At 43.2% G+C, this 27401-nt stretch overlaps 1 protein-coding gene across 34 annotated transcripts in view; it reads right to left on the reverse strand.

Annotated features, from left to right (window-relative positions):
* The window catches only part of DLG1 (discs large MAGUK scaffold protein 1), a 408238-nt gene that overhangs the window by 100022 nt on the left and 280815 nt on the right, over nt 1-27401 (reverse strand). For all 34 annotated transcript variants that reach the window (XM_075069025.1, XM_075069021.1, XM_075069020.1 and 31 more), the window contains 3 exons: nt 24656-24782; nt 14346-14502; nt 11907-12009 (listed from right to left, as the gene is read on the reverse strand). In XM_075069025.1, coding sequence (XP_074925126.1) covers nt 11907-12009; nt 14346-14502; nt 24656-24782 — 387 coding nt within the window. The remainder of the gene's footprint in view (nt 1-11906; nt 12010-14345; nt 14503-24655; nt 24783-27401) is intronic.

Here is a 27401-nt window from a genome sequence, read left to right on the forward strand (position 1 = left end):
GCATGGATTTCACCAAGGGCAAGTCATGCCTGACTAACCTAATTGCCTTCTATGAGAGAGATAACTGGCTCTGTGGATGAGGGGGGGAAAGCAGTGGATGTGTTATTCCTTGACTTTAGCAAAGCTTTTGATACAGTCTCCCACAGTATTCTTGCCAGCAAGTTAAAGAAGTATGGGCTGGATGAATGGACTATAAGGTGGATAGAAAGCTGGCTAGATCATCGGGCTCAACAGGTAGTGATCAATGGCTCCATGTCTAGTTGGCAGCCAGGTATCAAGCGGAGTGCCCCAAGGGTCGGTCCTGGGGCCGGTTTTGTTCAATATCTTCATTAATGATCTGGAGGATGGCGTGGACTGCACCCTCAGCAAGTTTGCAGATGACACTAAACTGGGAGGAGTGGTAGATATGCTGGAGGGTAGGGATAGGATACAGAGGGACCTAGACAAAGTAGAGGATTGGGCCAAAAGAAATCTGATGAGGTTCAACAAGGACAACTGCAGAGTCCTGCACTTAGGACGGAAGAATCTCATGCACTGCTGCAGACTAGGGACCGAATGGCTAGGCAGCAGCAGTTCTGAAGAAAAGGACCTAGTGGTTACAGTGGATGAGAAGCTGGATGAGAGTCAACAGTGTGTCCTTGTTGCCAAGAAGGCTAACGGCATTTTGGGCTGTATAAGTAGGGGTACTGCCAGCAGATCGAGGGATGTGATAATTCCCCTCTATTCGACATTGGTGAGGCCTGATCTGGAGTACTGTGTCCAGTTTTGGGCATCCCATTACAAGAAGGATGTGGAAAAATTGGAAAGAGTCCAAGTGGAGGGCAACAAAAATGATTAGAAGGCTGGAACACATCACTTATGAGGAGAGTCTGAGGGAACTGGGCTTGTTTAGTCTGCACAAGAGAACAGTGCGAGGGGATTTGATAGTAATCTTCAAATACCTGAAGGGGGGTTCCAAAGAGGATGGAGCTCGGTTGTTCTCAGTGGTGACAGATGACGGAACAAGGAGGAATGGTCTCAAGTTGCATGAGGGAGGTTTCGGTTGGATATTAGGAAAAGCTTTTTCACTAGGAGGGTGGTGAAGCACTGGAATGGGTTACATAAGAAGATGGTGGAATCTCCATCCTTAGACGTTTTTAAGGCCTGGCTTGACAAAGCCCTGACTGGGATGATTTAGTTGGTGTTGGTCCTGCCTTGAGCAGGGGGTTGGACTAGATGACCTCCTGAGGTCTCTCACAATCCTAATCTATGATTCTATGATACGCTTCTCCAGTCATCATGTAGCATTGCGGGCACGAGTAGAGTGAAGTGAAGTCTCCTCGTCTCTTCCAAATTCACTGTCCAGCGAGCCGCTCAGGTAGGTTGTGACATCTTGGTTGGAGGGGTTCCTGGTGGTTCGTTTCTTTACTGCATCCTGCAGAGTACTCTCTGTGATGTTCCTCACCATGGCATCCAGGCAAGTCAGAAGACAGAGGGTGTGCAAGATGTACACCAGTTCATTGCTGGCCCTCTGAGGAAGAAACATCCATTTCTTCACCAGCTGCCGGATGGTGTTGTCTGCCTTGTTCAGAGGTACCTTCACCACGGCAGATCCCCTCAGGATGAATGAGATAAAGGGGATCAGGAAGGTGTTCAAGGCGTTGATCTTCTGCCATGGTGCCAGTAGGAATGAGTCAATACTGGCCACATCTTGTAGGATCTCCGCGATCGTATTCTCAGGTGTCTGCTGGACATGGAAACCCGCTGACATGCCAAGATGTGGGTAAGCTTGCCTGTCCTCAAGGAAAGTTCACTCTGAATCTGACATGGCGTTGCCTGGACCAAATCCCTTCTACTGCCATCGAAATGCAAGGACGTATGCTTCCTGGCACTGAAACAGAGTCCCATCCAGTTGGCAGCCTGGATGGTGATGTCAAGCATTTGCTGGAGACTCTTGGAGTTGTCTTCCATCAGGACCAGATCATCCACTACTAGGCAAAGTTCTCTGGCTTTGGTGCACTGGGTGCATGCACACCTGAGTGGAATACATGTCTGCAACCACTGAAATAAGAACTTTAAATGTCAGCTATTATTGCATTGAAAACAAAGCTCCAGGACATTAGACTGAGGTGGAGAAATCCTATGTGTGGCGCAATGTGAACTTTCAAGTGGCAATATGCAGTATGTTTCTTTTTTCTCTTGTTTTTTCTGTTACCTGGGGTTATGGCCTCTGTCACATGTGTACAGGTCTCATTCCAAGCATGTACTGAACAAGGTTTAAAACGTTTACACAATGACCTACTACTGATTTCAGAGATGGATTGTGGATTTGGAGTGTGCAAGGAGAAACCGATGGGGAAATGTAGAGGTGCATGGTGAAGGGGCAGTGGATTGTTAGAAACATGGCCTGGGGAGAAGAGACAAGTTGCCAATTAATTCATCCTGGAAAGGGGATTCTGACAGGTGGGTGCATCAGCCTGGGAGATAATGAGGGATGAAGGAGCAAGGGACTGGGAGCATGGAGGGTAGTGCAGATGATGGGGGAGGCATGGAAGGGTATGCAGGGAACTGGGAGCAGGGGGACATGAAGAAGTACAGATTCTTATTCATACTAAGCCCTGAGAGCTGAAAATGTTCTGATATAGATAAAAGCCCCCATTTTTCTTTGTTTTTCCTTCTCCCCTTCCAGGGGAGAACCCCACTTTAACGGACATCATTAAATCTGTCAGAACAGGGTTCCCTTGCTGTGAATCTTATATTCCAAACAGATTTAAACTTCTGATGTTTATTTGGGCTGATGGGGTGGGGAGGGAGAGGGTAATTCATCAATAAAAATGTTTTTAAAAAACTGAGCATCCCACCCCACCAATCAAAATATAAAAGTTTATGCAAATGTCAAAATTAATTATTAGGTAATTATAAAATCCTATCTCCAAGAGATCCATTTCCAATGATCTCTTACTAGTTATCCATTTTCACTGTTGTGTATATTTTGCAAATTTTAGGGGGCACTACTAGATTTGCACTGAAGTGTAAATTGGGTTAGGTGAGAGCAAGTGGTAAAGGATTATATGGTAAAATGGATCACTTCAGTGTTCTTTTCCAAAGTTTGTTTTTTGTTCAAAGGTGTATAATTATTGTAAAGTACGTCATATTGGTTTGGAGCTTTCACTGTACTTCACTGAAACCTACTTTCACTATTAATTATTTTTTACAACTTTTTTTGTTTATTTGCAAATTTTAGTTTAGTGTCGGGAAGTTTTTTAATGTGGGTTTTGGTCCTATGTAGGATACAAATATATTTTTGTAAACTGTTTATATAGGCAACTTAGGGTTGCTTAGGGAGGTGTACTTTCATAAGAATAAATAATGCGTACTTTAATATTCTTAGATAATATTTGCAATTAAGGACTAGTATGTATGAATACAGCCTTTAATCTATATAGTATCTAGATATTACAGTAGATTTATAACTACCCAGACAGATTTATAACTACTACAGATTTATAACTACCCAGACAGAAGTCACTTTTTAAAATATTTGTGGATCAGTTCAAAAGCATACTAAGTTATACTGTGATTTTCTAGGAGCCATTAATTTCTTTGCATGGATACTTCATGCTTCTATACCAGGGGTAGGCAATCTGCGGCACGCAAGCTGATTTTCAGTGGCACTCATGCTGCCCGGGTCCTGGCCACCGATCTGGGGAACTCTGCATTTTAATTTAATTTTAAATGAAGCTTCTTAAACATTTTAAAAATCTTATTTACTTCACATACAACAATAGTTAAGTTATATATTATAGACTTATAGAAAGAGACCTTCTAAAAACGTTAAAATGTATTCCTGGCACGCCAAACCTTAAATTAGAGTGAATAAACGAAGACTCGGCACACCACTTCTGAAAGGTTGCCGACCCCCGTTCTGTATTAACACATCAAATTAACATAAGGGACAACTAGATTCTACATACACAGGAGACTTGTTAGCATGCATGAAAGCTGCAAACTGCACCTACTGAGGTTATAATGAGTGATTAGAAAGGCTGGGCCACTAGGTTCGGAACAGATTATGAGGAAGATATTGCATTTTCTAAGTACATGTTTCGATAGCACCCTTCAGTTTCAAACTGAGAAGAGATACCTGTTCACTGCTAAAATGAACGATATCATCTGTGACATCTTTATGTTTACTACACTTTTCCATAACTGCATTTACACTTTGTTAAAGGCCAAAATGTATTTAAAAATAAGGAGACTAACAAATTAAAAAAATACTGTAGAAAGTGACATTCAAAAAGGTTAAAACATAGTAAGCCTTATACCTTTGTCTGGCAAGACTATTTTTAACAGAACCCACTCTCTATTCTTGAAGTACCTTTCAAATCTGTCTCACTAACTGACTAATCTGGATTACTCAAAAATTAACAGAAGCAGGTATAATAAACAGGAAAATAACAGGAAACTGAAAATTGCATACCTAAGAGCAGTATAAACTGCAACATTTTAGAGAATGTGTTTCAGTTAGTGAACACGTCAGTCTTTCTATCTAGTTTTAATAGTTAAGAATTAACAATTTCATAATCTAAGGCCAGTGAAGTTAAATCATTTGATTACAACAAATACTTGGATCTCCTTAATTTCGCTAAAGTCCTATTGGCTTTATGCTGCTTTGATTAGAGACTTAAGGAATGTATGCAAGATTTTTCAGAGCACTTGCACATGAAACCATTCTAGGAAATTCACATATGAATTAAATACTAATTTCCAGAGAATAGGATTCAGTTGTTTCATTTAGCTACATACATAAGACAATCCCTGGACCAAATTTCAAAGGCAATAGTATTTTTTTTTAAATGAGCATGCGCGTACACTCAGTAAAATCTGACAGAATCGGGCTAATGCCCTATAAAATATAATACCCAATAATAATAACCCTTCCACTTCATGAAGCATTTGGCAAGGTAAGGTAGGCATGAAACATGTAAAATTAATTATTTTAAAATGATTATAGAATATAGCACAGATTTAGCAGATGTACATCTCCTCTCAAACATTGCTCACCACAATGCAGACTTTAGAACAGAGTACAGATACCCTTCTGGCTAGTATGTGATATTTTTATCTAATACTGCAGAAAAAAACCCAGAATATCTGTCTTCACCAGCAACACTGTGAATTGAATCCATCAGGGATTTGGACTAAACATTTAAACTGGACTCTGAATACATTTTGCACCTAATACAGAGAGAAAAAAAATCCAAGAGATAAACGTCCAGCTATGTGAATAACGCAATTTTAAATACAGTTTTACAATACACCACCTAACAATCTCCTCTCTAGCACTTTGATCCATCTTCTCTTAATCACACATTGATCCATCAAGCACCTAAGAATGCTCAACTAATCAGATCACATAACAGTCTTATTTCTCTTTTAGAAATGAGGTCGACTTGTTCAGCAGAACTGCAAACAGAAAAACACTTTTATATGAATACTCTTAATTACTATGTAATAGGTATCCAATGACAGTTCTTTCACTATTGGAGTATTACTACATTCTTACTTTGGCCAGTAGCTCTTTGGGCCTTATCCAAAAAGCACATGCAATAACTCACTAATAGTAATAGCTATATTATGCACATGTATTTAGTAGGACCAGTAGCAACAACTCTAGTTAATATGTGGTCTCTGCATTTCCATCTTCATCCCATTTTTAGTTACTCAGAACTTTAATCTACCTGGCTTAATTTTGAGGGCTTAGTCCTCGCATGAAGGTGAATTTTTGGAACATTTCAGCCAAAATGGTCTAGCTGAATGAAGAAGCCGATTTTGCCTATTTAAATAATTCTTGTAGCATTTTCAGGAACAGCAGTACTCCTGAAGCCACCGGGTGCAGTTGGGGAAAGAAGCCTCAGTGAGAAGGTGCTTTTGAGCGTTCATGTGAAAACTGGTATTGCTTTAACATGTTACTTTTGCATGCGGGTGTGACTAAATCACATGCATTTTGCAAGATGGGTTTTAGCATCAACAGGGATAGGTAGACAATAATAAATTGGTGTGTGGCCTTCCCGGAGCCAAGATGTCACTCTAAGACTAGACAGCTTGTGAAGTGGATGGGGAAGGATCCATTGGTGATGGTTAAGGCTGCAAGTTTGGCATGGAAGTCACGGATTTCGTGACTTTCTATGACCTCTGTGACTTCTGCAGTGGCTGGTTCGCTGACCGGGGCCCAGCTCAGGCAGCCCCTGTGCCAGTCACACTGGCTGCTGCTGGGGCAGTCTCGGGCCACCGCCTACTGTCCCCAGCAGCAGCAGAGTTTGGGTGTGGGAAGGGACAGGGGGTTGGGGCATGGGACAGGGTGAGGCAGGCTTTGGGCAGCACTTACCTGCGGGTCTCCCCGGAAGCGTGAAGGCATGGCCAGGCAGCTCTGCGCACTGCCTCCGCCTGCAGGCACTGCCCGTGCAGCTCCCATTGGCCGTAGTTCCAAAGAAGCCTGCCGACTCTGCCAACCCCACCCCCCATGCCAGCACCAGCGGGGGTCCTGGGCCTTATGCCACTGCCTTTCTGAACCCCTGTGGAGCCCCTTCCCCCAAGCACCTGCAGTGCCCCTGGGCTGCCCCCACTCCCAATTTAGTCAGGGGTATATAGAAGTAGTCATGGACAGGTCATGAGCTGTGAATTTTTGTTTACTGCCCATGACCTGTTGGTGACTTTTATTAAAAAAATACCCATGACTAAAACGCAGACTTACTGATGATTCATATCAGCACTAATGACACTGCATCACGGGATATCTCACAGATAATAGACGACTTCAGGGACTTGGACATTTTTCTTCTTCAACATGCTTCCAACCAATCTTCTTTGAGAGCCTTCCTGTTCCACAAGTGAAGGAAGACAAAAAGCAGACGATTCTGGAAGTGAACCGCTGGCTAGGTAAGTGGTCTAGAATGTAGGGTTTTGGCTTTGTGGAACATTGCTCCACCTTTAATGGGGTAAGGGGTCTGTATAGTTTAGATGGCCTCCACAGTGCTCCACCTCAGCAGAAAAGGAACTGATCTCCTCAGGAGAGGCTAGCTAGAAGAGTTAGGAGGGTGTGAAACTAATAATAAAACAGGAAGGTAAAAATAGGGAAGATATGAACACTCACTTAGTATAGAATCAAGAATAAAATTCACTGAGGAACCAAAAGGACATGAAGAGAAGAAATTCTTGAGTTGCTTATACACTAGTGCTAGGAGCCTAGGAAACAAGAGGATCTGGAATTGCATTTATGAGCATAAATTTGATCTAGCTGGTCTTACTGTAACCTGGTGGAATGATGCATGATTGGAATGTTAAAATCAGTGGTTATAACCTATATTTAGGAAGGATTGAGTGGGCAAAAGGAGAGTGGGAGTGGCACTCTATATCAAAAATAGCATTAAGAGTTTCTGTGTCATTGATAGAAGAAAATCTTGAATGTTTATGGATCAGTGTCCTAATAGATAAAGCACAAGAAGGGGTTTTAGCTGGTGTCTGCTACAGACCACCAAATCACCCTAGGAACGAGGATGAACATCTCTTTATGTACCTACCTATGATGTGTAGGAAAAATAGCTGTGTGATCATGGGGGGACTTCATAGAGATTAATGTCTAGTTAAGGGGTCCCCAACGCGGTGACTGCGGGTGCCACGGCATCCTGGCTGGCGGTGAAGCATCCACTGAAATGCCGCTGAATTTCTGCGGCGTTTCGGCGGCAACGCCTCTCGATGACGCCACTTGCTGCCGACAAGCGACATCACTGAGAGGTGTCGCCGCTGAAACGCCACAGAAATTCAGCGGCATTTCGGCGGATGCTCCACCACAGTCATGGTCCTTTCTCTGGCGCCCACCAGACCAAAAGGTTGGGGACCACTGGCCTAGTTGTTTCTGAAAACTCATGACGATCGGGGGAGGCCCTCGATGATGGGAGAAAGGCTAATATAGTGCCCATCTTTAAAAAAAGGGAAGGAAGAGGATCCGGGGAACTACAGGCCAGTCAGCCTCACCTCAGTCCCTGGAAAAATCTTGGAGCAGGTCCTCAAGGAATCAATTCTGAAGCACTTAGATGAAATGAAAGTGATCAGGAACAGTCATCATGGATTCACCAAGGGCAAGTCATGCCTGACTAACCTAACTGCCTTCTATGAGGAGATAACTGGCTCTGTGGATGAGGGGAAAGCAGTGGATGAGTTATTCCTTGACTCTAGCAAAGCTTTTGATACGGTCTCCCACAGCATTCTTGCGAGCAAATTAAAGAAGTTTGGGCTGGATGAATGGACTATAAGATGGATAAAAAGCTGGCTAAATCGTCGGGCTCAACAGGTAGTGATCAATGGCTCCATGTCAAGCTGGCAGTCAGTTTCAAGCAGAGTGCCCCAAGGGTCGGTCCTTTTGTTCAATATCTTCATTAATGACCTGCAGGATGGCGTGGACTGCACTCTCAGCAAGTTTGCAGATGACACTAAACTGGGAGGAGTGGTAGATACACTGGAGGGTAAGGACAGGATACAGAGTGACCTAGACAACTTAGAGGATTGGGCCAAAAGAGATCTGATGAGGTTCAACCAGGACAAGTGCAGAGTCCCGCACTTAGGATGGAAGAATCCCATGCACCGCTACAGACTAGGGACCGAATGGCTAGGCAGCAGTTCTGCAGAAAAGGACCTAGGGGTTACAGTGGACAAGAAGCTGGATATGGGATTATATAGTTGGGAACCGGCTCTGCTTTGAGCAGGGGGTTGGACTAGATGACCTTCTGAAGTCCCTTCCAACCCTGATATTCTATGATTCTATGACCACTAGATCTAGTTTGACCTGTACATCACAGCCCACCAAGACTACCCAACACTGCACACTAAACTCAACGACAATGGAAATGAGACAAAAGTAAATGAGACCCAAAGGAGACTATATTATCATGTACCACAGGCAGAGACTAGGAGGGACTGAGGTGTATCAGTACCTGAGGCACCTGCATGGGCAGAGAAATGATTACATGAGTTATACCCAGATAAACCTGGCAAGTGACCCACTCTCACACTTCAATTTGAGTGACATGCTAGAAATCCAGGCCTCAGTGGGGAAGGGGGGGGAGGGACTCAGGACTCTGAGTCAGAGGGTAGGGTTGGGCTCAGCCATGGGTGTAGTTTGACTTCTATTTTGGGTGGGCAGGGGCCAGCAGGGCTCAAGCCAGCTCCACATGGCAGGGTCCGCGGAGGGAGCACCACCTCCACCCCGACTCACCTCAGTAGGCCACTCGCCTGTCTTGGTTGGGACACAACCAAAAATTTTAACTCAAAAGGTGGGGGCTCAGCTCAAAAAGTTTGAAAACAGCTCAGGGTGCAGGGAGAGAGTTAGCTAGGGGCTGTGTAGAGGCACGGGGGTAGCTCAGGGTGCAGGAAGAGGTGTTGCTAGGGAATGTGTGGAGGCACAAGGGTAGCTCAGGTTGCATGGAGAGGGGTAGCTAGGGGCAGGGAGGGGTGTAGCTAGGGGCTGTGTGCTGGGAGGACTCCCCTGATGCCCCTGTTACCCGAGGGCTCTGCCAGCCACAGAGCCAAGTCCCCCCACCCAGGCAGCTCTTACTGGCTGCATGAGCAAAAGGGACTGCTTCAACCCCCTGCACCAGCTGGAGACGAGGGAACGCCGCAGCTGCCTGCTCCATGGCACCAGCCACAGCAGTAGCTGCCCTACACTGCCCACCTCTGGATTCCCACCTCCGATCTGGCCAGGGGGTGGGGAGAGAAAGAGATGGGGGGGATGTGCGGAGCTGTCCCAGGACTGCCTGGCTCTTGCACTGTAGTTTTTTTTTATTTTTTGGGGGGGTGGGAGGGGTAGCAACACCCCTATGGGTCCCCAACTCTATCCATGGGCTCAGGGCTTCTGCCCCATGGGGAGCATCCGAGCTCGGGGCGCCAGAATTCAGCCCTGCTGCTCTCAGCTTCAGCCTCACAGGAGGTGCTAGGGCTCAGGCTCTGGGTTTTAGCTGTGGGGTACCATGTCCCCCGCAAAAGGGTTTGCAGATCCCTGTTGAGAACCACTGTTTTAGAGCACTTAGAACAGTCTCCTTTTAAACAGAAAGCAACACTCAACCTTCATAGTAGAAGTGGCACTCTAGTGTAATAAAGGTGGTTTTGCAACAAGGAAAGCATCTTGGGCTCTATTACTTTCCTTGATGACTTTCAGCCACTCTCAATACCGCACAGAACAATTGCAATGTTTGTTAAAAATTTGAATATCAGGGAAATTGCACACTGGCTCTACAGAGACAAATTAAGCCATGCTTGTTAGAACTAAAGTTATGTCAAGATGGAAAATCTGTGAGGATTTGAAAAGGTGTTGATTTGTCTGTTCTCCAGCTTTTAAAGCAAACTTAGAACTGGGACCATTCCTGCAGAGTTTATACCAAGGAACATTTAATAGATTCCCAGATATTTAAGACCAAGAAGGGACCATTAGATCATCTAGTTTGGCCTTGTGTATAACACAGACCACAGAATTTCACTGAGTTATCCCTGAATTAAGCCCAATAACTTGCATTTGCCTATCTTCCAGAAAGACATGCAATCTAGAATTGAAGACTGCCAGAAATGGGAAGTGGGTATTCACGCATGAAAGCTTATGCTCCTTTACGTCTGTTAGTCTACAAGGTGCCACAAGACTCTGTCGTTTTTTACAGACTGTGTGTGTGTGTGTGTAACCTGTCTGCCCCCACATCCCAGCCCCTCGCTCCAGGGACTGACCTCCCCACCCCTTGCTTCACGGACTGCGCCCTTGACTCCACTGTGCCCTGATTTCCCCACCCAGCCCCTTGCTCCAGGGGCCATGCCCCCCACTCTCCTGTGCCCTGATTTCCCCACCTTAGCCCCTTGCTCTGGAGACTGACCCCTGCTGTCCCCTGCTGTGCCCTGTTTGGGCAGCCTCCACATCAGACCCTTCCATCCTGGCCCTGCAGTTGGTGGGTGAGTCCCGGAGGATGGAGGAGTGAGTGACGGAGGCAGGAGTGGGGAGCGAGCAATGGGGGGGTGGGGGGGGGGGGGACCAGATGGGGCAGGACATCAGAGGAAGGGGGCATGACCTCTAAGCAAGGGGTGGGGCAGAGGTGTTCGGTTTTCAGGGATTAGAAAGTTGGCAACCCTAGCAGGGACACATAGGTACAGTGGGCTGAGTGAGGGTGCTGGGACACATGATAACAGGGTGGCTGAATGGGGACGCAGGGACTCAAGGGAACGGGGACGGATGTGCCTGACTGATTGGGAGAGGCTAGGCGTCAGCCATGTCTGCGTGGAGGAGGATCTCCCAACTGCCTAACAATCTCTCGCACACCCCTCAAAAAACCTGTTCCATACTTCTCCCCACCCACACCCTACAACCCTCCAGGTTCGCTCCTAGGCTCCTTCCCAGCAATTTCTTCCTTCTCCCTCAGCTCCTCTATCACCCCACTCACTCAAGCCTTTGCACTGCTTCTGAGGGGGGCGAGAAATATGTTTCTGTATTGTAGTTTAAATGAATTATTACTGAAAGTTCTGTATTAATATTAAGAATAAGGAATCTATTTATCAAAAAATATTTTTTGAATTTTTGTTTTTGTCTGTATTGTTACAGACATACTTGTTGACTGGTATTTTGAAATAAATTACCAAAATAATTGAAACTGGCATGATTATATTGTGTTATTTTGATAAATAAAATATGCAGAATTTTAAAATATTGTGCACTGAATTTTTAACTTTTTTGGCACAGAATTCCCTCAGGAGTAATATGTCAATGACAATTACATGAATTTCTCTTCTTCCCTCAAAGCATGTCTAAGTTTTCTTGTAAAAACTTTGACAGCCATAGAAAGTTAATCTTTAAAACCTTTGTTATATAAATGTAATATGAATAAGAAGAATTCTCTTGCCTTCTGGACGGTATTGTGCAACAATGGTTACTGCTTGGCCTGCATTCTTCAAGGCTGCTGCTGCTTGCTCATGGGTTGCAGCTTTAAGGTCTACACCATTTACCTACAAATAAAATGTAAACATCTCTTTATCAGAGTAAACAATAATGTTAATTGAAATTTATCACAGAACATAGTTTTAATATACAAGTGGGTGAAAATTCATATGAAGTAACTAGGGCTGTCAAGTATTTGCACTGTAAAAAAAAACAACAGTATTTTTCAATTCACCTAATACAAGTACTGTAATGTAATCTCTATCATGAAGTTGAACTTACAAATGTAGACTTATATACAAAAAAAATAAATGTAGAATTATTATGCATTCAAAAATAAAAATGTAAAATTTTAGAGCCTGCAAGTCCACTCAGTCATACTTCTTGCTCAGCCAATCGTTCAGACAAAGAAGTCTGTTTACATTTGCAGGGCATAATGCTGCCCACTTCTTGTGTACAATGTCACCTGAAAGTGAGAACAGGAGTTCTCGTGGCACTGTTGTAGCCAGCATCGCAGTTTTAATTGCACTGTTAAATAATAGAATACCTATTGAAATGTATTAAATATTTTGCATGTTTTTCTACATTTTCATGTTTGTTAAAAAATAGTGCATTACTTAAATTTGAGACTGAACTTCTGGGGGAGAATTGTATGTCCCCTACTCTGTTTTACCCAGATTCTGCCACATATTTCCTGTTATAGCAGTCTCAGATGATGATCCAGCAAACGTTCATTTTAAGAACACTTTCACAGCAGATTTGACCAAACGCAAAGAAGGTACCGATGTGAGATTTCTAAGGATAGATACAGCATTCATCCCAAGGTTTAACAATCTGAAGTGCCGTCCAAAATCTGAGAGGGACAAGGTGTGGAGAATGTTTTCAGATGTCTTAAAAGTGCAACACGCTGATGCGGAAACTACAGAACCTGAACCACCAAAAAAGAAAATCAACCTTCTGCTGGTGGCATCTGACGCAGATGTATTGGTCTTCTCTGCTTTGGATCGTTATCGAGCAGAACACATCATCTGGAATGGTGGTTAAAGCATGAAGGGACATAGGAATCTTTAGTACATCTAGCACGTAAATATCTTGCAATGCCGGCAACAACGGTGCCATGTGAAAGCCTGTTCTCACTTTCAGTTGACATTGTTAACAAGACGTGGGCAGCATTATCTCCTGCAAATTGTAACCAAACTTGTTTGTCTGAGTGATTGGCTGAAGTAGGACTGAGAGGACTTGTAGACTCTAAAGTTTTACATTGTTTTATTTTTGGAATGCAGTTATTTTTTTTATATAATTCTACATTTGCAAGTTCAACTTTCATTATTAAGAGATTGCACTACGGTACTTGTATTAGGTCAGGGGTCCCCAAAGCAGTGCCTGTGGGTGCCATGGCGCCCGTGGGGGCATCGAAATGCGCCTGCATCCTGGCCAGTGGTGGAACATCCGCCGAAAGGCTTCGGTGTTTCATCGGCGATGCCTCTCGATGATGCCACTTGCCGCCGACAAGTGACATCATTGAGAGGCGTCACCGCTGAAATGCCGCAGAAGTTCGGCAGCATTTCGGCAGATGGTCCACCGCCGCCACGGTCCTTTATCTGGCGCCCACCAGACGGAAAGGTTGGGGACCACTGTATTAGGATGTAATAAAAAATAAATATAAAATGAGCACTGTACACTTTATATTCTGTGTTCTAATTGAAATCAGTATGTTGGAAAATGTGGAAAACAGCCAAAAATATTTAAATAAATGGTGTTCTAGTATTGTTTAACAATGCGATTAATCACACAATTAATTTTTTTTAATCACTTGACAGCCCTGAAAAAAGAGAAGGTTTGATAAATTACTTGGAATTGTCCTACGGTACTGCTACACAATGCGGGGGGATCCTGAGAGAAGAGTGGGCCTGCTACAGGTTTTCTATCCCCATGCAGAGATATCCTAAGTAACTGCTAAAGATCACACAGGAAGTCTGTGACAGAGCAGGAAACAATACCCATGCCTCCAAAGTCCCAGTCTAGTGCCCTAACCACTGCACCATCCTTCCTCTCTGCACACCCACAGGCAGAGCAGACTTGTATGGCCTATACACTTACCTATTTTATTTTTATGAATCCAAAAAATTGATTTTCCCCTATCTTTGAACATAGTAAATTAAAAAACACACCAAAAAACAACAGGTGGTATCAGGGTTTGTCAATTGTGGGGTGCATTACACCACCTCCCCCCAGAATGTTTGGCTTTTAAATCAGGTCCCTAAATCAGATAACATGAAACAGAATACTTATTCCTTGTCCCACATTCTCAAAATTAGCCCAACTAATTCACTAGGTTCCCTTGTAATGAGTCATATAAGCCAACAAGGAGGAAATACATTTTTTTTTAATTAATGAATCCTACCGAAATTATACGGTCTCCTTTCCTGAGCTCGCCACTCAGATCAGCAGGCCCTCCTGCGAGAATGAAAGAAATGAAAATTCCTTCTCCATCTTCCCCTCCCACAATGTTGAAACCGAGCCCTGTTGATCCACGATGTAGGACAACTTTTCTAGGTTCTCTAAAAGACAGAAGGCAATGATGAGATCCTGGTCATTATTCATGAATCAGCGTACGGTTGTCAGATAGCACACTTCTCTTCTGTTACATGTGTATACATATATTAGTTTTTACAGTGCAGTGTATAAAACTGTTGACATTCTATTAACTATTAACATACGATACGCATTCTAAATTTCACATAATCCTACATTTGTACTTGGTACTACACTGAGTCATGGATCAGTGCCTCATTGTGCTAGGCACCACACAAACACAACTCCCCACCTCAAGGAGCTTACAATCTAAGTATAAAATAAAAGCCAGCATGTAGATTCAACAAAGAGGGAAGCATACTTGTCATCTTGATAAGCAGAGGGCACTGATGTAATAATTGCAGACCAACAGTCCTATCCCAATTATAAGCTTAACTATGAGAAACTGGATAAAATAATTATTACATGTTCCAATCATCGATAACAAATGTTAATGGGAAAGCCATAAATGACTGCGCTAGGCCTATTGGTATAACTCAGGGAGTGTGTTAACATCATGTCTGGTAAATAAGCGGAGTTGGGACCTGAGACCAATGTACCAAAATTGGTGTCAGACATTAGGCATACTGGTGGACTAGGAGGAGATGGGCTAGTTCACCAATTCCCTTTTAGGGTCCTTAAAAAAAAGAGACTTCAGGGGAAGGATCAAATAAGTTAAGCAGTTAGCTGGAAGATGAACTGGAAGACGCAAGCTTTACCATCTCTTGGGACCCCAGGATGTACCTGTCACTATCACATCTTCATCTTCCTGATGTCCTGACAGAGATGTCCTGACCAGAAAAAGCCAGAAAGAGGGTCCCTAATGACATCAACACCTCCACTGGTTCTGGCTCAATCCCAACCATCACCTGGAATGTGAGATTTAGGGTTCTGCTGTTACCTCCTCTGCCATACATCATTTTCCATCTCCATGTTATTTTTTCGCTTTCCTATTGTTCTCTTCTCTTCTGCGTAGGAAGAGGCTGGCTTAGCTGGCTAAAACTACACGTTTTGTAACACCACTGTGAAACCCGACCTGTGAAGTAGCTAAAAGCAATGCCCTAAACAGCCTGATTCTGGTACAAATTTGCCATATCTTGGATTTCAACAATTTCCATCTCGTCCACACAAGTGGCCCATTTCCTAGACACTACTATGCTAATAAGCGAAGGTCACATAAACACCACCCTATACCAGAAACCTATTGACCGCTATGCTTACCTACAAGCCTCCAACTTCCATCCAGGACACATTACACAATCCATCATCTACAGCCAAGCTCTAAGATACAACTGCATTTGTTCCAATCCCTCAGACAGAGACAAACACCTACATCTCTATCAAGCATTCTTAAAACTACAATACAATACCCACCTGCTGAAGTGAAAAAACAGATTGACAGAGCCAGAAGAGTACCCAGAAGTCACATACTACAGGACAGGCCCAACAAAGAAAATAACAGAACGCCACTAGCCGTTACCTTCAGCCTCCAACTAAAACCTCTCCAGAGCATCACCAAAGATTTACAACCTATCCTAAAAGATGATCCCTCGCTCTCACAGATCTTTGGAGACAGACCTGTCCTCGCTTACAGACAGCCTCCCAACCTGAAGCAAATACTCACCAGCAACCACACACCATACAACAAAAACACTAACCCAGCAACCTATCCTTGTAACAAAGCTCGATGCCAACTCTGTCCACATATCTATTCAAGTGACACCATCATAGGACCTAATCACATCAGCCATGCCATCAGGGGCTTGTTCACCTGCATATCTACCAAAGCGATATATGCCATCATGTGCCAGCAATGCCCCTCTGCCGTATGCATTGACCAAACCGAATAGTCTCTACGCAAAAGAATAAATGGACACAAATCTGACATCAGGAATCATAACATTAAAAAACCAGTAGGAGAACACTTCAACCTCTCTAATCATTCAGTGACAGGCGTTAAGGTGGCAATTTTGCAACAGAAAAGCTTCAAAAACAGACTCCAAGGAGAAGCTGCTGAACTTGAATTAATATGCAAACTAGATACCATTAACTTAGGTTTGAACAGAGACTGGGAATGGCTCGGTCATTACACTAATTAAATCTATTTCCCCCTGTTAAAGTATCCTCACACCTTCGTGTCAACTGTCTAAAATGGCCATCTTGATTATCACTTCAAAAGTTTTTCTCCTGTGCTGATAATAGCTTCTCTTAATTAATTAGCCTCTTATGGTTGGTATGGGTACTTCCACGTTTTCATGTTCTCGGTATGTATAAATATCTTTTTACTGTATGTTCCATTCTATGCATCTGATGAAGTGGGCTGCAGCCCATGAAAGCTTATGCGCAAATAAATTTGTTAGTCTCTAAGGTGGTCTGTTCTTTCTGCCGTATCTTGGAGTGACTGATAAGAGCATGTGCTGTGCCCGTGTTTCTCCAATCGCGAGGTTGCAAGTAAATCTCAGCACCAAAGACAGAAGATGTATTTTCTGTTTTTTGCTGTTTTCAAGAAAGTAAGCCTGGACTCTAACAGCAGCAGCTCCAACCAACCTCTCTTTCTCCCCCAAAAAGAACAGTTATTACCATTTTAATGCTATCTAAAAGGCTGCCGTGTGTGTGTATGTGTCTGTCTGTCTGTCTGTCTGCGCTATAAAAACTCTCTACAGCTAAAGGGAAAGGGAAAAAGGAGTGTTATTAAATGAAAGCCTTAGTTAATACTTTATATTTCAGATGCCTGAACTGTTTTTCCTTCTTTTTCTGTATCTTTAATAAAAGGTTAAAAAAATTCAATGGTGTGATTTTCATAGGATGAAGCAGGCCAAAGTCTCTGTACTTGAAACAAAACCTTTAACTGAGTTTAATTGTTTAGTGCTATTCAGTGACAGATCACATTAACAGTTTTGACTCTGTGCCCATTTATTTCAACAAAATTAACATAACAGAACAGCACTCTTCCCCATTCTTTATTTTACATCCCCATCTCCTCTCTGTTCCTCTTTTTAAAAACTCTATTTCTGTCCTCGGAATAGCATTCCCCCTTTTCCATTGCAACAAATGTCCTCCCGCTCCATAAATCCACTTTCTGCTTAGCCTTGCATCATGGATGACTCTGCCCGCAATCTCTCGTGCCTAGTCCTTTGTTTGTTATCTATTTACTTTGACACGTCATCAAGAAGCACCAGTCTTGTGGCTAAGGCACAGTACTGGAAAATTCTTCCTGGCTCTGCCACAATCTCCCTACATGACCTAAGGTAGTTTTTCTTCATCTGCAAAATGTGGATAATGCTTATCTATAGATTATCGTGGAGCTAAATTTGTTATTTGTAAGATACTTAGAGGTCCTGAAATGGAAGACACTACATTCTAAGTAGTAAGTACTAATTATGTACCTCTCCTGTTCTGCTAAATGTTAACCAATATTCATTTCTTTCTTTTTACTGAAGATGACTCAGCTGAGCTATTCAGTATCTATGAAGGAGCATGAAGGACTGTGGGAATTTTAAAAAATAGCTCAAAAATATGATGGGATGGATGTGAGGGAACTGTGGGAATTTGACCCCAATTCTCCCACAATTTCCTGAGAGAAGTGCTTGTATCCCCCAACACACTGCAAAAAATCTCCCAGAAGGCAATGTGCTGGACAGTGGTGCAGAGTACACTGAGATGCCTATATAATGCAGCGCATCTTTTGCTGTTAGAATGCACTGCACTGGCAAAAGCAGCCAAGTGTGCACACACTGCAGCGGAACTGCAACATCAACGGTTGAATGCCAGCGCAAATACTATCAGCAAAACTTTCTAATGTAGTCACGGTCTTAGTCTTACTGTAGCCAGTGGATACAGTAGCAAGGCAATGAAGAATTTCAGTAGAAGACGAGGAATTTAAGAATAGGTGAGAGACACCTGCCAAGGATGGTCTAGGTATACGTGGTCCAGCTCAGCACATAGGGCCGGACTAGATGACCTCTGGAAGTCCCTTCCAGCCCTGAAGTTCTATGATAGTATGAATTTTCTAATATTTAGGTAGAAAAGTTCTGCACTACATTTAAATGATCACTAGAGTGCACTAAATAACTAGTCTCTGAACATTTGTGTCTTTGAAGACTTCCATTTAAATGATGAGCCAAAAACAAGCTGAATTTTTCTATGAAGAGGTTCTTGTTTCCTGTTTTTCAATAACTTTCCAGGATTCTTGATCTGTAAAATACATACTTTCTCCATGCCTAGACTCCTTTACTGACTCATTGTTGAGCCACGAGACTCCACTCCACCACTCACCTACAATCAGATTTCTGCCTTTGTAGAGAACTCTCTTGTTGGGATTACAAAGGCATATTGAATAGACACCACAAAGTTGAATGTGGCTCTGTATGCAACACCTACTTGTGTTTCACTTATCTAAATCCTTCTCTGCAGGAACTCCATATGACTTTGTGAATCCTTGATTTTTGGCCTAGGCAAAATGCTGGAGTAAGAGTCTTAAAAAAGTATGTTTTCTCATTAAGCAAACTCGAATAAGAAAGAGAACTTTATTTTATCCTAGCTTTTAATGGTGAAGAGAAGAAAGTAGTGTGATTCTATTTTAGGGATTTATAAAGGCAACCATTACTTTGGACTCTAAGTGCTGGTTCAATAGGAGGACAAATGTATAGAGAAACATGGAAAAATATCAAACATGATCTGCAGGTTAGGTATGGTATCAAAAGAGAAGTGGGAGTGTTAAGTCTGCAACCTATAATTTGGGACTGTTTAATAAATCAGAAATCCACAAAGGTTTGCTATTGTCAATTTTTCTCTTTGTATGAAAAGTTCTGAACCTAAGTGCAGGTACTTTACAGAGAAATGGAAGGAATGGCTACAGGCCATACAAATGTTTATGATCCATAGCATACATGTATGCAGACTACAATAGCACAAGCTGCAAACTACTCCCAGAACAACAACATACAGTAACTCCTCGCTTAACGTTGTAGTTATGTTCCTGAAAAATGCGACTATAACAAAACAAAGTTAAGCAAATCCAATTTTCCCATAAGAATCGATGTAAATGGGGAGGGGGTTAGGTTCTAGGGAAATTTTTTTCACCTGACAAAAGTTTATATATATCTACATATATACACACACACATATATACATATACATACACAGTATAAGTTTTAAACAAACAATTTAATACTGTACACAGCGATGATGATCAGGGCTGCTGAGAGCAGGTTTGGGACCCGGTGAAAAAAATTTTTCGGGCCCCCCAGGAAAGGCGGACCAGCTAAACAGGGCCAGGGAAGCCAGGCCCGGGTAATTTGCACTGGCTTCCCCGCCCTCTCGTCAGCCCTGATGATGATTGTGAAGCTTGGGGTTGAGCTGGTGAAGTCAAGTGGATGGAAGAGCGTGGGATATTTCCCAGGGAATGCCTTACTACTAAATGATGAACAAGCTCTCAGCTGAGCCCTCAAAGGTTAACACATTGTTGCTAATGTAGCCTCACACTCTACAAGGCAGCACAGACAGAGGTCGGGGAGACAGCATGGCAGACAGAGACACACATACAGTGTGTGCGTGTGAGTGAGAGAGAGAGAGAGAGATGTGCGTTTCTCCTTTAAGTACGTTGACCCCACTCTAAGTACATTGCCTTTTTAAACAGATCAGCAAGTTGAGACAGCAGCTGCTGCTAGCAAGCTCCCCTTGACCTGAGCCCTTCATGTCATCCCCACCTTGCTCTATGGAAATGAAGTAAGCAGGGGGGAGGGAGACACTCTGATATTAGACTCTCTTTCCCTCCTCTCCCCTGCACAGCAAGCAGAAGGCTCCCAGGAGCAGTTCCAAGGCAGAAGGCAGGAGCAGCACAGGGCAGTGGGGGGAGGGACAGCTGAGCTGTGCTGGGCAGCTGCTGCACAGGGAACTTAGAGGAGCGGGGAGCTGATAGGGCTGCTGGTCCACCCAGGTTCCAAGCCCCCACAGGGGTTCCAGGGACGGTCAGGGGACAGGGAACACGGGGTGTTGGATAGAGGGCAGGGGAGTTTGGAGTGGTGGTCAGGGGGCAGGGGTGGGGATAGGGGTCAGAGCAGTCAGAGGGCAGGGAATGGGGCGGGGCTGAATGAGTGCAGGAGTCCTGGGGGACAGTCAGGAAGGAGGGGGGGATTGGTGGAACAGCGGGCGCAGTCAGGGGTGGGGTTCTGGGGGTGGTCAGGGACAGGGGCAGGGGATGGATGGGCAGGATCCTGGGGGGAGGGGGGGGGCTGTCAGAGGGCAAGAAGCAGGAGGGGGGAAGGGAGCAGCAGGGGGGGATGGGGGCAGAGGCCAGGCCACACCTGTCTGTTTGCGGAGACACAGCTTCCCCTAACCGGCCCTCCATACAATTTCTGAAACCCGATGCGGCCCTCAGCCAAAAAGTTTGCCTGCTCCTGCCCTAACTCCTCTGTTTATACACCCATAAATCACATTAATCAGTTTTGCCACCATATCACGCTGGGAACTCAGGATACAGTCCCTCAATCTGTAGTATGGTTTACATCAGGGGTAGGCAACCTATAGCATAGGTGCCGCAGGCGGCATGTGAGCTGATTTTCAGTGGCACTCACACTGCCCGGATCCTGGCTACTGGTCCGGAGGGTTCTGCATTTTAATTTAATTTTAAATAAGGTTTCAAAATGTTTAAGAAGCTTCATTAACTTTACATACAACAATAGTTTAGTTATATATTATAGACTTCTAGAAGGAGACCTTCTGAAAACATTACACTGTATTACTGGAAGGAAAAACCTTAAATCAGAATGGATAAATGAAGACTTGGCACAGCACTTGTGAAAGGTTGCCAACCCCGGGTCTACAGTCTTTGTTCCTGTATCTATGACCTTGCATTTGGCTATATCAAAGTGCATTTTGTTCAGATGGACCCATCTCACCAAGGTATCCAGATCACACTGGATGAACCAAGCCCTGAAAAACCTGTTCTATTGATTTCCAAATTATTACAACAAACCTCAACAGAAGCCCCTTCATTTGGGATAGCTCAGTGGTTTGAGCATTGGCGTGCTAAACCCAGGGTTGTGAGTTCAATCCTTGAGGGGGCCATTTACGGATTGGTCCTGCTTGAGCAGGGGGTTGGACTAGATGATCTCTGAGGTCCCTTCCAACTCTAATAATCTATGATTCTATGAACTCTTCTAGTTACTTCCCCCAACTCACCATCACTTCAGTCTTGTCTGGGTTGAGCCTCAACCACTTCACACTCACCCACACATCAGTTTCCACTAGACACTGCTTATTGTGCTGAACTACATCATCCAAGCTGGATAAGATAGAGACATATCGTTGACTCTAATCAGCATACTGAAAACATTGCACTCCATGCCTGCTTACTAACCCTCCTAATGGTCTCACATATACATTGAACAGGAGGCATAATGGCAACCACCAGGACACCACAACTGAGGACTTTTGGAGGAGGAGCAATTGCCCATAACTACTCACTGAGATCTCTCAGAAATAAAAGAATGAAGCCACCAAAGAGCAGTCCCATCCACTTCTGCCAGAGTCCACAAGTGAGACAGCAAAACTTTGGGTTCAACAGTATTGAAGACAGCTGATACATTTTATACCACCAGCATGGACATCTGATCTGCAACCAGCACAGTCTCTGGGCTACAGCCAGGTGTATATTCCCATTGACAAGGGTCAACGAGATTCAAGGCACATGGATACTGTGAGAGTTGTCTTGCTACAATCTTCTCCACAATCTTACCCAAGGGAAGATGTGATACAGGTTGATAATTAGCTTGATTGTTACCATCAAGCAATGACTTCTCAAGCAAATACCACACTAATGCATCCTTCAAAGCAATAAGAAGCCAACCCCTTTTAAAGCAAGAGTTGCCAGTCTCCACAAGCAAGGGACCCAATACATCCCCACTAACCTTCAACAGCCAAGAAGGTTGCATTCAAAGCACAGGTTGTGGGACGAAGGCCTCTCAACACCAACAATACATCAGCAAATATCAGTGACAAACTCTTTTACTGAATATGAGGATCTTGTTCTCTCAAGCCCTTGCTCTCCCACCATAGAAGCAGACCTCCTGCTCTTAATCTGATCCATTTTGTTTGCAGAATTACAAGTGGGAAGGACTCAGACTGAGCTGAGACAGTCAGGATTTATAAGTCCTGCCACCTGAAACAAATCTGCTGCCTGAGCTTTTGTGGCTTCTGTGTGGGAGAAAAAATAACTTTTTATTTGCCTTCTGCACAGCCACAACATAAAAGTTAAAAATATTTATGGTGCAACTGTTCAGCCTCTGCACAATATTTCCACCACCAGTGTACTAGCCCTCTTCCCTCATTTGTTGCACATCATCTGTACACCAAAGTGACCTGTGAAAATGATGTTGGCAAAGAGGACATCTACAGGCCACTTCTTCAAAGCTGCAGGACAGAAATGTACGATAATGTGATACGAAAGTACTGAGGGACTGGGTCTGTTAGGGGTTCTCACAACAAATCTTTTGGTGGCTTCAGAATGCGGCCACCAACTCTTGATGGTGGCTGCTATGACAATTTTTCCTAACATACTTAACTAACTTTAGGAAAAACAAATAAATATGCACATATACATGCTCAAATCATACTGATAGCTTCAGTCAGGGTTTTCCCCCCCAGACTCAATAATAAAAATCATGTACAGTTGTTTCTTTTCTTTACTGGACCTAAACAGAATAGAAACACGAATAAGGTGCTTTGCATGTTCTTGTCTTTTGTTGTTCTCTCTTTTGCTTTTTTGGTTGCCTTTTTTTTTTTTTTTTAAATCCTTGCTAGCTAGTAAGTCTGCTGCTGTGAAAAGTGATATTTTTTGTTTGTTAATATCACTTTTCCCTGCAGCATACTTCCTAGCTAGCTGGGAGGCAGTGAAAAGTGATATTAACAAACATAGAAATATCATTTTTCACAGTAGACTTATTAAGCCCTGTCAAGCCGGGTGACAAATTAAGCCTTGGATGGGGAGGTTAGTAAGGAAGCAGCAAGGACGGGGGGTGATCAGAGTGGTGGTGAGCCCAGAGCCTGCTGCTGTGCTTGAAACCCTGGAGCCTGCTGCTCACCCCCCACAGGACTGAAGCCAGAAGTCTGAGCCCCACAACGCCCAGGAAGATGGGGAACTCACACTGGCTGTCTGCTCCTCTGGTGTCTGTGGCTCCAGAGGGGAGTAGGGCCCAACCCCTCCAGGCGACCCCAGGGGGGGCCCCAACTTCCTCTCTCTAGGAGGCTGTGTCTCCAAGAAAAGTCCCTGGCAGCTGTTTGTGGCTACAGTGGCCACATTTGAAAAACGCTGCTAGTGGAACAAGATTCACCCTCAGAGCTTTCTGGAACCTTTTTGGGCCCATTAATCTTTGAGAGTAGACCATTAGAACAGCTCCCTCACCCTGACAGGAGAGATGAACCCCAACCTCAAACCACAGGTGGGAACGATCACTTTATGACAAATGTAAGCTTTCTAGGGACAGTGACTGTCTTTTTGTTCTGTTTATCCAGTGCCCAGGTGCTATGGTAATACAATCAACCAACAAACCAACCACTGAGCCTCCAGTTCCAACCCAAAACCCAAATCTTAAGTGTGGCCATCTGTCTGAGTTGAGCCAGTACCTATCTGAGATAAGCCCCATAGTCAGCAGGGTGGCCATGAAAACTTGAGCTGCTTCAGAAAATTCATCATCTACATGCAAATTCAACACAATCAATCTCTGCGTTTCCAATGCCAATATAGTGAGAAATTCAGTCAGCTCGCTACATGACTTGACAATGCAGCAGGGTGAATGGTGCACTAAAAGCAGTGCCATCTTAATTCTACAGTGGAAACCATATATTAAGTGGACACAATATATAAACCAGTTTTGGAGAGGGGGACCTTGTATACTTTAGGCTGAACGCAGTCAGTATGGACACAACCATAGCAGTATTACTGAACACAACTAGAATAAATCAGCAAAACAAATGATAGGCCTTATGGAAATATTCACTAGTATTAAAAATATTTTTAGATTTAAATTTATTTCTTAAAATATCACACACTGACATTTTGATCGTTTACACATAAAATGTTAACTTTCCTGATTAACTAACCTGAACTCATCAGTTAAACTTGGATTAATCACGCCTTACCTGGTTATCTCATCACCTCCAACCACTCCCTTGGGAATTGGGGAATATCTTCCTGGTGATGATGGTGGCAAAGATTGTGCCAAGTAGGTAGCTGGACTGATATGATTATCCACTGGTTGAGAATAAGCTTAAAATAAAAGATACATGTGTTTAGGTGATTTAAAAAATGTAAAAGTACCTGTGCAAATATAAAACATAGTATTATAGGGTGTTGTTTTAAAAACAAACGCATGTTTCTTTTCAGTCTAATAGTTTATTTAAAATGTCTCAGGTTTAGGATACTGTGCCATCATGGAAACTAAGCAGATTAATGCAAATTTCCCACACTGCTTCCTCAAATATATAAATCAGTAAGTCAAATAATTGTCAATTTGGTTGACTAATACTGCAAACAGTTAATTATTTATGCATCTATTTTTTAAATAACAAGCAATGCAAATAATAGGAAGTGAGGACAGGAATTATCTTTTTTGGCTAAGTTTCTATAGCTTTATTGAACCTAAGATCTAAAAGCAACCTGTCCTGGCAGCAGTGAAAAGAGGTGAGGATTTAAGACAACTGCTGCTGCAGGCAGTCACCAGTTTCCCACCCTTTCAGTATATAGATCCAGGGCATCCTAATATTTCCTAGGCCCACCTGGCTAACCTGATTTCCAGACCTAAACAAAGCCATGGTATCCTGCACAGCCATTGCATGAGACAATTATAACAATATAATTAGGAAGGCCAAAAAATAATTTGAAGAACAGCTAGCCAAAGACTCAAAAAGTAACAGCAAACATTTTTTTTTAAGTACTTCAGAAGCAGGAAGCCTGCTAAACAACCAGTGGGGCCTGATGGATGATCAAGATGCTAAAGGACAATAAGGACTCAAGGACAATAAGGCCATTGCAGAGAAACTAAATGAATTCTTTGCATTCATCTTCATGTCTGAGGATGCAAGGGAGATTTCAACACCTGAGGCATTCTTTTTAGGTGACAAATCTGAGGAACTGTCTCAGATTGAGGTGTCATTAGAGGGGGTTTTGGAACAAACTGATAAACTAATAATAAGTCACCAGGACCAGATAGTATTTACCCAAGAGTTCTGAAGGAACTCAAATCTGAAACTGCAGAACTGCAAACTGTGATACCTAACTTTCATTTAACTCAGCTTCTATACCAGATGACTGCAGTATACCTAATGTGATGACAATTTTTAAAAAATGGCTGCAGAGGTGACCCCAGCAATTACAGGCCAGTAAGCCTAACTTCAGTACTGGACAAACTGGTTGAAACTATAGTAAAGAACAGAATTGTCAGACACACAGATGAACATGGTTTGTTGGGGAAGTGTCAACATGGTTTTTGTAAAGGGAAATCATGCCTCACCAATCTACTAGAATTCTTTGAGGGGGTTAAGAAGCATGTTGACAATGGTGATCCAGTGGATATAGTGTACTGATATCTTTTGACAAGGTTCCTCATCAAAGGCTCTTAAGTAAAGTAAGCTGTCGTGGGATAAGAAGGAAGATCCTCTCATGGATCAGCAACTGGTTAAAAAAAAAGATAAGAAACTAAGGGTAAGATAAATGGTCAGTTTTCAGAATGGAGAGGGATAGTCCCCCAGAGGTCTGTACTGAGACCAGTCCTATTCAACGTATTCATAAATGATCTGGACAAAGGGGCAAACAGCGAGGTAGTAAAATTTGCAGCTGAAACAAAACTACTCAAGATAGTTATGTCCAAAGCCGACTGTGAAGAGCTACAAAGGGATCTCACAAAACTGGGTGACTGGGCAACAAAATGGTAAATTAAATTCAACGTTGATAAATGCAAAGTAATGCACACTGGAAAACATAATCCAACTATACGTATAAAATGATGGAGTCTAAATTAGCTGTTATCACTCAAAAAAGAGATCTTGGAGTCATTGTGGATAGTTCTCTGAAAACAACCACTTGATGTGCAGCAGCAGACATAAAAACAAACAGAATGTTGTGAATCATTTAGAAAGGGATAGATAATAAGACAGAAAATGGGCAACAAAAATTAGGGGTATGGAACAACTTAGAGATAGCTCAGTGGTTTGAGCATTGGCCTGCTAAACCCAGGGTTGTGAGTTCGATCCTTGAGGGGGCCACGTAGGGATCTTGGGCAAAAATTGGTCCCGCTAGTAAAGGCAAGGGGCTGGACTCGATGACCTTTCAAGGTCCCTTCCAGTTCTAGAAGATTGGTATATCTCCTATTATTATTCCATATGAGGACAGATTAATAAGACTGGGACTTTTCAGCTTGGAAAAGAGACAACTAAGGGGAGGTATGATAGAGGTCTATAAAATCATGAGTGGTGTGGAGAAAAATAAATAAGGATGTGTTATTTACTCCTTCTCATAACACAAGAACTAGGGGTCACCAATGAAATTAATAAGCAGCAAGTTTCAAACAAACGAAAGGAAGTATTTCTTCACTCAATGCACAGTCAGTCTGTGGAACTCTATGTCAGAGGATGTTGTGAAGGCCAAGACTATAAATGGGTTCAAAAAAGAACTAGATAAATTCATGGAAGATAGGTCCATCAACTGCTGCGGTTACGTGTAATGTGTAATAATCAGGATAAGCAGGGATGGTGTCGCTAGCCTCTGTTTACCAGAAGCTGGGAATGGCCTACAGGGGATGGTCACTTGATGATTACTTGTTTTGTTGATTCTCTCCGAAGCACATGACACTGGCCGTTGTCGGAAGATGTACCTTTGGTCTGACCCAGT

The sequence above is a fragment of the Chelonoidis abingdonii genome, chromosome 8, assembly GCF_003597395.2.
Source record: "Chelonoidis abingdonii isolate Lonesome George chromosome 8, CheloAbing_2.0, whole genome shotgun sequence".
NCBI lineage: Eukaryota > Metazoa > Chordata > Testudines > Testudinidae > Chelonoidis > Chelonoidis abingdonii.